Below are 13,959 nucleotides of genomic sequence, written 5' to 3'. Positions count from 1 at the left end.
CAATGAAACTTAAGGAGATTTTGAATCATTTGGGATAGTATTCAGGCATCCAAGAGAACATGCGAGGGCAGAAACTAAGGAGTAGGAAGGGGCCATGTGCACTACTCCTGCCCTAATATCAACCTTCATGCATTGAGATGAAAACTCTGTAGGGGGATTCTAAGTGTGTTTGACTGAGTGCTTAGACTCTTCCCTGTGATTGGGAGCCCTGCACAATCAAGGCTCCCAGCTGTGTATAGGATTCTATGTTCAGATGAAGGCACTTAGAACAGTCCATCAGATATTCCTGCTCATGATGGAACAGTAGAGTGTTACAGACAGGACAAGCATGTACAGCCTCATTCTCATGGCCACCCCAAGTTGGCCACTGTGGGAACAGGATGCTGGACTAGATAGGCCATTGACCTGATCCTGCAGCCTCTTTTTATGTTCTTATGCAGAGTTTGTGCCCTCTTGTGTTCTGAATAGGACACTGGATACAAATCTTACTGATCGTGAATCAGCTGTCCCATTTTAGGATGGTTAAAAATCACCAAAAGTTACTGTGACATTTTCACTAAAGTAAAAAGATTAAGCACATTGGACATGAAACAATGCTACAGAAATGATACATAATGCCAACTACTGTTTGAACAAAAGGACAAAGTTATTTGGTCTAATTGTGGCATTGTGAGTTGATTCATAGTAGGGTTTTTTTAAAAAAAAAATACACAGCTTTATACAGGCCAACAGGCTTCCTTAAAACAAATCTGATTTAATCCCACAAACGGCGGTCTGCCTGCAGCCTTATACACCTTTAGGTGCCAGGTGAAAACACTCCTCTTCAACCAGGCCTTTGGCTGACTATATCCTATATCCTTTTAAATATGTTTGCGGGAAAGTGAGGGGGGATGTAGTGATTGTTTTGTTGTTGTTGTTACTGTTTTTATTATGTATTTTGTGTTTCTATATTGTATTTTTATGCTGTGGACTGCCCAGAGATCTATGGATCAAGGATGGTATATAAATTTCATAAATAAGAAAACTTCGATGTTACAGGTTTCCATCTCCTATATTATGTGTTTCATCCGAACAATGCTCCATTCATGAAGGAAGGTTCCACTTGTGGAAAGGCTCTCTGCGTCCACAGAATTCTTCCATGAGCAGAGTGCTAGGTTTGGATCCAACTAATTGTCCTGCAGTTTCAGTTTAGTATGATCTCAAACTACCTACTACTACTTTTTAGAAGCTTAAGCCATACATGGTACTGAAAGAAAATAAGCAACTCCTGTTCTATTAAAATAAATGTTTTAAACTTGATCTATCACTGGTATTCCGACTGTTGTAAACTATTGATTGCAAATGCCTCTCTTAGTTGAGATTTCTGAAGCAACAGCTGTAGTATTTCTACATGCCATAAATACAAGACCAAGTTGTTGAATAAAACATTTCACTGTTAATATATTTTTCTGTGCGCCTCTCATTAACAGAAAATATCAGCTGGCAAACATCAGGAAGATGCAGATAACTTTTAAAAAACCTTATACAGATATTCAAATAACGACTAATGTCCACAGAAGCAAGAACAGATTGTAAGTGGGTCTCTCCCCCCTTAGGTACTGAACTCTGCTAGTTTGACCTAGAAACTGTGAGATGAACACCGTGATAGAGCTCAGGGCACTATGTGCGTGTAAAAAAAGGCTGCGGGGGGCGCTGTGCATGCAAAGTCCTTTAGAAAATGTTAGAATTCCACCAATCAACTGTAATGGAAAGGGAATGTGGTGTTGAATTCAGCCCCCCCCCCCCCGGTGCACCCTCCTCACTCCCTTCCAACACCTGATTGGTTGGCAGGATTTTATGACTGCCTGTTTTGCATGCACGCCCTCAGACTGAAGCAGAAAAGTCCATGCAAAAATAATTACATGGTTATCAAGGCAGTCAGCCTTCAGGCAGGTTACCTGTGACTGCCTTCGGTGTTTCTTAGCTGGAAGAGGTGGTGGTGTGTCGGGCAAAGGAAAAGGCTCTACATTTGCAGCCCTGACCTCAGACCATTGGGCTGGTGAAAGTTGTGCAAGAGGGCGAGGAGAAAGGGAGTGAGGAAACACAAATCCAGAACAGAGAGGCGATCTTAGCTTTATAGGAAAGAAAGAAATTACATTCAGAGGCTTCTAAACAGGATGACACACAAGCTGACAGCAATACACACAGAGAGAAGCATTTTATGGTAGTACAAAGCAGCCTGTTCCAACCCTGTGTCCCCAGATGTTGCTGGACTACAACTCTCAACATCCTTGACCACTAGCCATGCTGCCTGGGTATGATGTTGGATGTAGTTCAACAACATCTGGGGAATCTGGGCTTGCTTCAACAACATCTGGACTTGCTTCATCAGCCTACGTGATGAGAAGCATGAGGTGCAACCCACAGGTGATAACAGGCAGGTGCAGAGAAAGCAGGCAAGCAGCATTTTCTGTCGAAGGAGTTTACTTAAGGGCTTGCAGCATTCTACTGGGTGAAAGCAGATCTGGGGCTATCCAAACCAAAGCAATAAAATGTATGAATGCTGATGGTGAAATGAAAAACACATGTTTTTACAGATTTAACTGCTTTTGTGGCTGAAGTGTTTAGATTAAAATTAGATATACCTGGCTCAATTCCTGCAGCTAATGTACATTATGTATGTATTATTTATGGCAGCAGTTAAAATATTTCTGGATATGGAATTACTTCTTTTCATAGCTAAAAAGGTGCTTCTCCCCCACCCCTCAAACAGTCACAGGAAACAGCTGGGAAAACAACCAGGGAACAGTGTGAAGAAAATAGCATCTTGGGATATACTTAAATTTGTATAAATTAATGGGACATAAAGAGCATAAAACATTCTACACTCACAATGTTAAATTCCACCAAGTGATGCTTGACTGAACTCCACAGTTTAGTAAAACTAAATTTATGTGGTTTAAACCTCATTCCACAGAAGTCATACCCAAGTACTTGGTCTGTTGTCCGAATGCCATATGATTTTAAGCTTTCTAAAAGGCTGACTCTACAATGTCAGTGTACCTTTTCAGGGTTTGATGTATCAGGTACTCAGTTTGGGCAGTGCTGAAGAAAACAGGTGGGGTTTGTTACAAAACATTGGAACAGGTTTGGAGGAGAACCCAAATTTTGGGGATCCATAATTAATATACCTTCTTTTCAAAGGTTTGTCCCTTATTTCAGCCTGATATACCTCTAAAACATCCTTTCCCCTTACTGAAGAGAAAGTAATTAGTTAACTGGGCCTTGTCTGAATGTGAATGTGAATCTGAAACTTTCTGACGTTGCTGTTATCCCTGGAAACAAAGGTTTGTGTGTGTGTTTTCACTGTATTGTGTGGTTAATGGAAGGCCATCTGCAAATGAACACTGTACAGTTGTACCTTGGTTTTCGAACAGTTTACCGTATTTTTTGCTATATAAGACGCACCAGACCATAAGACGCACCTAGTTTTTGAAGGAGGAAAGCAAGAAAAAAAATATTCTGAATCTCAGAAGCCAGTACAGTAAGAGGGATTGCTGCGCAGCAAAAGCAGCGATCCCTCTTGCTGCTCTGGCTTCTGGGATAGCTGCACAGCCTGTATTCGCTCCATAAGACACACACACATTTCCCCTTACTTTTTAGGAGGGAAAAAGTGAGTCTTATAGAGCAAAAAATAAGATAGTTCTCGAACGTTTTGGCTCCTGAACGCCACAAACCCAGAAGTGACTGTTCTGGTTTGCGAACTATTTTTGGAAGCCAAACGTCCGATGGGGATTCCGCAGCTTCTGATTGGCTGCAGGTGCTTCCTGCAGCCAATAAGAAGCCGCACTTTGGTTTCCGAATGTTTTGGAAATCAAACAGACTTCCGGAACAGATTCCGTTTAACTTCCAAGGTACGACTGTATAGAGCTCCTGGTTCAGTTGCAGTATTCTTCCCAAGGTGTGGAGATGTTTAGATGGCCCCAAGTCTTAAACCTGAGTTTTCTCCCTAAAACAGACTCTAGGTATAAAAGTAAATTTAGCTCTCTTTTAAATTAGATGTATGCAGTTTTACCATGAACCTGCAAAAACCAAGGGAACAGAACGTTGCAAGCAAAATGCATACAAACGGGAAATGTCTCTCAGAACAAACCTCTTTATTTTGTGTCTGGCTCATCAGGCCAGCTGTGGAAGGAACAGCCTCAGCAGCCGTGGGGGCTTGAGTGGAAGGGGATATATTCGTGGAATTGCCATACGGCTCACTAATGTCATTTACACTCACATAACCCTAAAGGGAGGAATTCAGAAGTTAAACATAAGAAGAAGCACAAGCTAAACGGCATGCAAGAGTATTAAGGTTCCCAGTGTGCTGTGAAAGTTAGTTTAGAGTGATCCAGCCAATTTCTGTGGTATTACAAAAAAGTTTCATTAAAATATTTTTTTAAAACCATCGAAATTACAAGCACTGAAAATCTGAATGCTTTAACTTACTGTAAACAAAATTGTTATTATATCTGAAGTGGTTTTCATAATGAGGTAGAACCATTATAACTTAATACGTTTGGTTCAATACGTTTAAATGTAAAAATACTGCTAGATTTCCAAGGTAGCTCCCACTATTGCCCCTCATGTGGCTATTTCATGTACCACAGATTACAATGTGGTAGCTTTATGATCTACAACCATGGGAGGGCAGTTCTTCAACAGAAAATGTTTTTGAAAAATTGGCTCCCAGCACAGTTTACAAACTATCGGTGTGCCGGAGGATTGGCCGGGGGGGGGGGGGGAAGAGAGAGAAAAAGAAAAATTCCAAAGGAATGGTAGAAATCATTTAAGAGCATGAATCTCTGGCAAAGGGAGGCTGCCTTTATTCCAGTGCATTTCAGTGAGTTACTATACTGCAATTAGATGCAGGTTTTTGTTGGTCCTAAGCAACACCCTCCTTGCAAATTTCACTTTTTTTGGTTAATATCAAAATAGATTACCGACAATTTAATAATTTAGGGACACATTCATCAGCTAGGGTTTTGTTAAGGTCATCAGAGAGCTGCAATTCTCTGTTAAAAGTATAAATAAGTCTAGGATTTCATTAACAGCAGCAGTAGCAAAAGCAGCAGAAGGGTTTTAGGCAAAAGCAAGCTGCAGGAGGATATACTGGAAGAGAATGTGCTTTCTAAAAATCCTAACTGAATGTAGTCCCTGAAAAGTACTCTTGCAAGAACACTGCCATAATTGTTCCTATAGTCTAGAAATGAATGATTGATTTGGGGCGAAATACTCTGGAACAGATGGAAATATCTGGACATTTTAACTCTGGTTTTGAGGAACTATATTTTGGAAGGTATTAGAATGGCTTCAGAAAAACACTTAATACATCTGTAGGACTTAGTTTTCATTTTTTAAAATTTTGTATGAAGGGTGAGACCACCATGTTTGCATGTGCACACTGGAAGGAGTCATTTTGGTAATTATCTTCAACACAGGAATACCACGCCACCATAAGGTAGACACAAGTACATGTGCTTGTATGGAAGCTGGGAAAAGCACAATAGATGCATATTTACAGACATACACAAAAAAACCCCAAACCTGACAAAAAGGGATACAATTATGTCAAATTTTATATAAATCCTGCACGGCTAAGCTATCTTTAAAAACATATATGCAAACCATTTACACACAAAGGAGACTGGACCACACGTCATTTCACACTGAATATTATAAAATGTGCAGCTCTAAATCACCATCTAATACAGAGAACAGCAACTGCTTTCTCTCTCCTTCTCCCAAGTTTCACATTTTTACCTCTTTTAGACTGCTGGGACTTAGGGGGAAGCCTTTTCCTCCCGATAGTGAAGAGTATTTCTTTTCTAGATTACAAAGGTTCTCCTTCTCCTGTTAGCAGACATAAGTTATATTTCAGATACAAATGTTGGCAGTCACTTCTATGACAGAACACACACAGAGGATCACAAACAGTCTCAGGCTTTGTTTGTACACTTCAGAAATAAAAAAAACTAGACTAAAAAAATTAATGAAGTGATGAACAAATGTTTCTGGGTGATACTCAAGTAGGTCATGGAGAGACCCAGTGAAATTAATGGACCCAATTTTGTCAACTTCATTACTTTTAATAGGATTACTCAGAATAGGATTAGCTTTGACTGCAACCCAATGTCTTAAATAACTGAAGCCGTTCATTTCAATGGGTCTACTCTTGAGTATACTCACATTGAATATCAGCCTCTGTTTGGAATTGTTCACAAGTAAATTGCATTGTATCTCTGTTCATTCCTTTCAAACCCCCCCCCCCCCAATCATCAAATCATATCCCAGTATACAATTATCTTGCCATGTGTTTAGGGTAGCTTGACAAGCATCTTGGTTTTTGGCATGTGTTGACCAGTATTTCGTATGGCAAGCACATAAAATATGGATGGATAACATGCACATGTGTGTTGTGTTTATGCGCCTGGAATCCTGAGTGGGCCATGTCCAAGGGCTTGTGAAATCACCTGTACAAACAGGGATGACACCCACAACAGAATGGCATCAATTCCGTTTAGTAAACATTCTGCAAAATGACAGCACAGTTTATAGCAATTGTCAAGAAAATCTTCCGATAATTGTAGCTGTACAATGATGTTGCTAGATTCAGGTAGGTAGCCGTGTTGGTCTGACACAGTCGAAATAAAAAATTAAAAAACAGTCCAGTAGCACCTTAGAGACAACTAAGTTAATTCTGGGTATAAGCTTTCATGTGCATGCACACTTCTTCAAGATACACTGAAACAGAAGTCACCAGTCCCTTATATATAGTGGGAGGGTGGGGTAGGGTTTTTCTCAGAAGGGTAGTAGGAGATGGGTGATTGACTCAGTGGGTATGGTAAACCTGTTGATGAATATTAACGACTGCAATTAGTCCTACAGGAAAAAGCAAGGGATAGTATGCAGATGACCAACAATAGCTTTAGCGTGTGTAATGAGACAAGAATCCAATATTTCTATTCAGACCAGGTCTCGCCATAGTTTTCAGTTTAGTAGTAAGTTGTAATTCAGCAACTTCTCTTTCAATAATGTTGCTGTCTTTGAATCAAGGAAAAGTGCTTACCCTCTGCAACATCATTAGGAGGTTATTCTTCTCTTTCACAAAATGATCTTGTTCTCTTTGCGCCTGCTGGACAATATGATTGGCTTGTTTTTTGAGGGCAGAAATTTTTTCCTATGGCAAAGATAGCACCAAAACATAGTCAATATGAGCTTGGGAGTATAATGTGCGTATGCACTACTGATCAGGAAGACACTCCCAGGAAGGAAACTTTTCTGCACCAGTAACTCTTGGCTGTAGTTCTTGTTGTTGCGTATATTTCATACAACAACCATTTTCACAAACAATATATAGAAATGTTAACTTGCAGTGTAGATTACAACATTAGCTGGTGCAGATGTACTCAATCAAGAAACACAAATGAAAGCACTTGAGGATGGATGCCAGCTTTAATTGCAGAATCTAAATTAATCTGAGCTGAAAACTAGTGGAAACCTTTACTTTTTCCTGAACTGGAACAACCCAAAGCAAATCAGATCACCTTGTGGTAGGGTTGCCATATTTCAAAAAGTAAAGACTGCATGAATTTCCCAGTATTCAGGCCTTAAAGGAAGCAGTTTCACAAGAATGTAAGCCTCCGTAAATGTGTTTAGGATTGCTCTGTAAACATGAACTTGTTCAGCCACATTTTGTGAATCTTCACTGTCCTATGAATAGTATTTACATTTTTCAACATGAATTGGAACATAAATCCATTACTGAATTACTGAATTGGCCAGTAATTGGCCAGAACAACATCTCACGAAATGGAACCAAGCCACAAAAAAGCAATGATATTACCTACTTTATTTTTAAAGCAATTTTACCTTTCTACTGACAATGTTGCGTTGATATTCAGCCACCTCACGCAGGAGCTGCTGCGTTAAGTTCTCCTTCTCCTCATCTAACCTGCTCTCATTTTCAAGCTGCTGAAACTCCAGATCTTCAAAGTGTTTGCTTTCTACCTCCAGCAGGTCAGCATCCTTTAACAACAAAAGTCAGTGTATATATATTTTTTAAAAGTTGTATATCATTAGCAAAAGTAGGCATGCAGCACCATCCCAAACAAAAATAAGGCTCAGGAAGTTCAAGTTATTGTGCAGAAGATCACACTCTAAGACCTTTAAAAAAGAAGACAAAAAACAGCTATTTATGACATTTACATTGTTTTTTGAACTGTTGCCTGGATGTTAAAAAGGATCATGTACACCCTCAAATTCGCGATATTGAATAGCAGATCAATCTGAGTGTCCCACCCGTGTAATGATCTTTTGGTCACAGTTCAGCTCAACCAAAAGATGATCTAGCACTATGCAGATGTAAGGATAAAAAGTTAAGAAGCAAGGAAAGGGACACTCAACAGGCTTGACCTCACTTCCCTCTTACCTCATTCTCCAGGGATGCTAGTTCTGTGCCTCTTGATGACCATGTTTAAGATGGATGAAAAGCAGATGAATGGAAAGATAGTATGCAGCTCTCCCCCACACACCCTTCCACCACTGTAACCTCCAAAAGCTACATTAGCATTAAAAAGTGAAGTGAAATTTATACAGAATTCCACCTAATGTGGAATTCGTGTCTTAAGTATGAACCGGGAAATTCAGGAGATGCTGTTTAAAACTCTGGTCTCCCTTAGTTCAAGAAAGCAGGTTCCATAATAAAAAGGGGAACAGAATCTAAATGGAAGATTGGGAAAGAAATCTTGTTTCGGTCTATGAATGGTCATCACCCAAGTGTCTCATAATGGTGAGCCAAATCCTGGATAAATAGATGAGTGTTCTTTTGCAACAATATGGCAAGCAAAGCTGTTGAAGGACAGAATTCTCTGTCTATGGCAGGGATGGGGAGGCTGTAGGGGGACCACAATTCACATCTTCTGTGAGTATTGGTCATGTTGACTGGGGGTAGATGTTGGAGTCCAACAACATCTGAAGGACCACATGTCTTCACCTCTAATCTATGGTTTTAGCAGAACTCCATAAAGAAACACTTAATATGCCAAGCAGCATGCCTTGAATATGTAGCTAATTTCCATTTAGAATTGTTTTATTCAACATTGGGGTGAAAGTGTAATGTTTTACACTAAGAATGCGTCTGAACTGGAATTTCTTCTGGCACTGTATTCTAGCTTATTCCTTCTCACTGTCCCAAGAACGCTTCCATGTCTCAGTATTGTGGGGGGTGAATTTCCCCAAAACAAAACAAAACAAAAGAAAGCCCACTGAATGTGGGTGGGTGAACTTGCATAGAACTTGCCTAGCTATAATTTTGAAACAGCATCTATGCCAACAGTGATTTTTTCCCTCTTTTTTCCTTGAAATTTAATAAAGAATTTAAAAAATAAAACAGATTTAGTTCAACGGGTAAGAAACAATTTCATAGTGGTGGCAAAGGGAAACTTAAAACCAACTGCAAACATAATGAGGGCTAAAATTAGATAGCTAAGTGCAGTTATTAGACTCAAGAATTTATCCAGCATGCTTACAGCAAATTACCCTAAAGCTCAACTAAACATCACAAGTACACAAACACAGGCACACACAACTCTGATTTGCCAACAGCCAAAGGGTGCTAAACATTAACTGGTTGACAACTTCTAAAGTATGTATCACAAACCAATTTTTAATCCAGCCCTTCACATTCTGTTTATTCATCGCCATGCAACAATCCTGTTAGCAGTGCAGAAAACCAGTAAACCCTTGAGATGAGAGGCAGTCAGCAAGTCGTCTTTCAACACTTGTGCTTCCACAAAAAAGAAAAGAGGAATCCATGCTACTGACCCTGTTTAGCTGCTGTTGCAATTGTTCCCGCATGGACTCAGGGCAATTATCAAGCTGTGTCTTCTGCTCGGTATAAAGCTCCTGAAGCTTTTCTAGTTTTTCCCTCTGAGCATCAAGCTTTATTTTTTCCTGGAGTTTGAACCAGAAAAATAAAGAACAGAATTACCTTCAAACCCAAAGCAGTTGTTAGTGATTCTGATGGCACATGGAGCAGGGTTGGGTGGCAGGGATAGGATCGGTCCTAAAGGTTGTAGCAGGGATGCTTAAACATGCTGGAAGGCTGTGGCTAATTTTCATGTGCCACAGCATAATCTAGGTATCATATTAATAAACCTAGCAGATGCTAAAGAATGGTTAGTTGACATACATTAACATTTATTGATTATGTCTCAGGTGCACAAAGGTGGGTTCTCCATTGCGAAACGGAGACTCCGAAGATGGATTCAGAAGACTGGATAAGAGTCACTTCAAAGCTTCCTTAAAAGTGCAGAGGGATGGTAATGCTAGGCTAAAAACTGTATGGTTGAAGGATACAGATGCCACATGGCAAACTGTTAAGCAACGACCACTTTGCTTGTGGCAATTTCCATCCACCCTCAAACCTTGGAAACTGAAATAAAATATAAAGGTTTGCTTGGTCCGAATTATTTCATACTTCTCTCTACCATCCATAAAGTTCAGCTCCATTAAGGCTGGAATTTTGCCTCCATTAAATTTGGACCTTGGAAAGATCAGGTGCTACACATATATAATTTGTGGGTATACTCATCCCCACTGCACAGTAAATTCCATTAATTAAATTTAGATTTTTCAGAACATGTTACTGGATCTAGGACATTGATTAGTAGAAACTAATCTACTTAAGAGGTGGGTTTGTGATTTGACTGCAATAGTCAGTGTCGCAATGCTTTTTTTATATATACAAGAAATGGCATCCTTTAGTACTTTCAAGATCAATGGGACACTAGCTATTTAGAAATGGAATCAGTAGTATGTTAGTCTCCAAATGAGAGAAGGACAGAAAAGGGTGAGATTTTACAAAGCGAACTAAATAGAATACGATCCAGAATGACACAGACGTAACAGGCAGAGGGGACAAGAATGATGGTTTTTAATAGTTTATAAGCAGTGAAAGGATGAACTGAGGCACAGCGTATTGGTTTGGAACAGGAAATTCTGTTTCAGAAATCAAACATGCTGAATGAACAGGACTGGTTCAATTCACCCTAGAGGGAATGCTATAATGACCTCCAATATAAATTTGGCTCTCAAGACATCCAGTCCCTATTTTGAAGATGAAAGGAATTCCATAGTATGCACTTTCTTTTAATGCAGATTAAAATATGTTAAATTTGTATCTTTCTTTGTTTCTGATAAGCATGTCATAAGACTTTTGGACTTAGCCAGAACAAAACCTTTTAGACACACAGATCTAGAAAAACATCAATCATTCCTTCTAGTTATAGGACTAGATCCTGTCCTATATCTGAAACCATATTTTCAGTAAACAACTCATGTAAGTGTTACAGTTTCAGTTTTTAAAACGGAACCTTTACTGCAGAAGAACAACATACTTCAGACCACAGCATTTTGTTGGAAAAATAGTACAGTCACCAAAGTTCTGCAATTTTTCAAGGCTTTTAAACACACTAATGAAAGAATTGCAGATATGACTCAAGTTGCCAATAAGCAAGCTGTATCAGCTTACATGTGCTCTGCCATCTGTTTAATTCCTATACTTATGGTTCATGGAATCATAGAATTGCAGAGACGGAAAGGGACGGTGAGGATCATCTCGTCCAACCCCTTGTAAATATGCTAGCGGTTTTATTGCTGCACCACTAGCCCAGATTGCCTCATGCAGTGCCTAAACGATGACTGGTTCAAAATTGATATACACATATATAGAAGGACATGTTCTTATCCTGAGTGCCTCCTCTGAAACAGCAAAAGGCACACTGTTCCACTTGTGGTGGACAATACAATGTGCACAGTAATCTTTTACATTAGTTCAAAATTAACCTAATTGTTCATTGTTTTGCTGCAACAACTGCTGGGCTTCATACAGCTGCAACATCAATCTTCGTAGCACATCCAGCTGGATTCCACTCTTTTCATTCACTTACTGTGTTTGTATATTAAGGGGTATATCCATCCTGTTAAACTACAGATGTCCTGGAAACTTTATAGGCATTGGAAGCAGGGACCAACAATAGGATACTTTGTCACACGTACTTTCGGCGGCAAACAACTGCAGTTTCATGCGGGGAAAGTATTTCTTGGACTAGTAAGAACAGTTAAGATTTTCCAGTGCACATAAAATTGTTTTGGGTTTAGGTCCCATCTCTTCCCCACAGACCATTCTAGGTTATTCAGCCCCAGCTCCCACTAGCATATGGGTGCATATAAAGATTCATAACAAGATGAAGGAAAGACACACACTTCAGTAGTTCTATATGCAGGAATCACTCTCCACTAGACATCTCTCTCTCTCTCTTTTTCTTTTTTTTTGCACCAAGATTTCTATAATTTAAAGAATTCTAGGTATTACGTATCTGTATTTACTCCTTTATTTTTCAGATTAGTAGTCTAGCATTCTGCCATAACAAGCACGGAAGGCACTTCACAATTAAAAGCTGTCATCTTAATTGTCCTAACACTGGGCTGCTTTAACCTTGATACCCTTTTTTCTTTACTTGTTATACCCAACATTGACAAAGATGCTCTGTGCATTCCTCCTGCATTTGCCCCACTCTGACTAAATCCCACCTGGGTGTTTTTTGTCCCAAAGGAGGAAACATGCAGGCATTATATAGGAACCTATATGTTTGTCCTATAGGGCAAACAACAGCTTCAGCAAAGAAAAAAAAATAGATAAGTAGTGTATGACCAAAAAAGAAAGAAAGTAAATACCAGTAGCTCGACGCCTCTTCACATTCTGCTTCTTCCCATGAATGTGCTATTCCTGGCACTGAAGCCAGCCCTATACAGGGTCAGGGTGGGGGGTTGGGGGTTGGATCATGCCAGTTCCAGCCCGCCTCACAACCCTCAAAGTCTAGGCATTCCATACAGGGACTTCCACACATAGATGGGAACCACATACTTGGTATGCTACATTTTTACACGATGTTCCCCATGCACCAAGGGAGACACAAGCACCATTCTCCCTATGCTCATGTTGAAATTCCGCATAAGGTTTTAATGTCCAGGCTGTCAGTGAAGAGGCTAGCAATGGTACCAGCCACAACAACTATGTTACATCTCCACAATCAGGAGCCACTTGCTGGGAGTCACAAGTGGGAAAAGGGCTGTTGTGTTTTGAAGTCACGCTGCTGGGCTTCTCATAGGCATCTGGCTGGCAGCCACAGTGAGTACAGGCTCTTACGTTCTGAAAGTTTCACGTCCACATCTATACTGTTTTTGTAAGCTAACTGGAGAACTTTCCTTACTGAGTGGCATTTGAACATGGCTAATAAATAAGCACACACTGTTGCCCATACTGATTTATATCAGATGTCCTGTGCAGTATAATTCCTGGCTGAGATGAAAAATCCAAAGCAAGGAAGAACTATTTCAGACTTTTATTGCAGCATCCTTATTGAGGTTGCCAATGGGTTTCTAAGGATATTTTCAGCCTAGCAAATAGCTTAGCATATTTGATAATTTTAAAAAGGAGCCAGGGAGAGTATGAGGATACTCCTTCAGCAATCACAGTGCAAAACTGCCCCACTGAAAAAGACAACAGAGAGAATATGGCTTATTTCAAGAAAGAAGCAACCTATTTATCACTCAAAGTGACAAGATGTCCACAGTTTGCTATTCACTGCATGGGAACTGAGGCTATCTAAGACAACCAGTACTCTTTTAACCACAGCAGGAATTGATATATTAAGCATTTATTGCTGACAAACATTCTGCAAACAGTCAAGTGACCTTGACCAGTGCTATTTGCTACATGTTGGTTTGGTGCCTAGGACAACAATTACGCAAGATAGTTGCATTATTTTTTATCTCCAGTAAGCTTGTATCTGAGATCATAAAGATCCGTGGAAGCATGGCTTATATTTACAAGACCAATAACCTTATAAACTGGATTACTGCAATCCCACAGAA

At 39.8% G+C, this 13,959-nt stretch overlaps 1 protein-coding gene across 7 annotated transcripts in view; it reads right to left on the bottom strand.

Annotated features, from left to right (window-relative positions):
• The window catches only part of PHLDB2 (pleckstrin homology like domain family B member 2), a 76,103-nt gene that overhangs the window by 16,609 nt on the left and 45,535 nt on the right, over positions 1 to 13,959 (bottom strand). For 2 of the 7 annotated variants that reach the window (XM_079974333.1, XM_079974334.1), the window contains exons 7-12: positions 9,847 to 9,975; positions 7,894 to 8,049; positions 7,091 to 7,201; positions 5,785 to 5,874; positions 4,133 to 4,267; positions 1,938 to 2,111 (exon numbers count right to left, since the gene is read on the bottom strand). In XM_079974333.1, coding sequence (XP_079830459.1) covers positions 1,938 to 2,111; positions 4,133 to 4,267; positions 5,785 to 5,874; positions 7,091 to 7,201; positions 7,894 to 8,049; positions 9,847 to 9,975 — 795 coding nt within the window. The remainder of the gene's footprint in view (positions 1 to 1,937; positions 2,112 to 4,132; positions 4,268 to 5,784; positions 5,875 to 7,090; positions 7,202 to 7,893; positions 8,050 to 9,846; positions 9,976 to 13,959) is intronic. The other 5 variants (XM_079974336.1, XM_079974337.1, XM_079974335.1 and 2 more) reach the window with 4 other exon arrangements.

Source organism: Podarcis cretensis, assembly GCF_951804945.1.
Source record: "Podarcis cretensis genome assembly, chromosome: 4".
NCBI lineage: Eukaryota > Metazoa > Chordata > Lepidosauria > Squamata > Lacertidae > Podarcis > Podarcis cretensis.
This window is presented reverse-complemented; position numbering and strand designations above follow the sequence as displayed.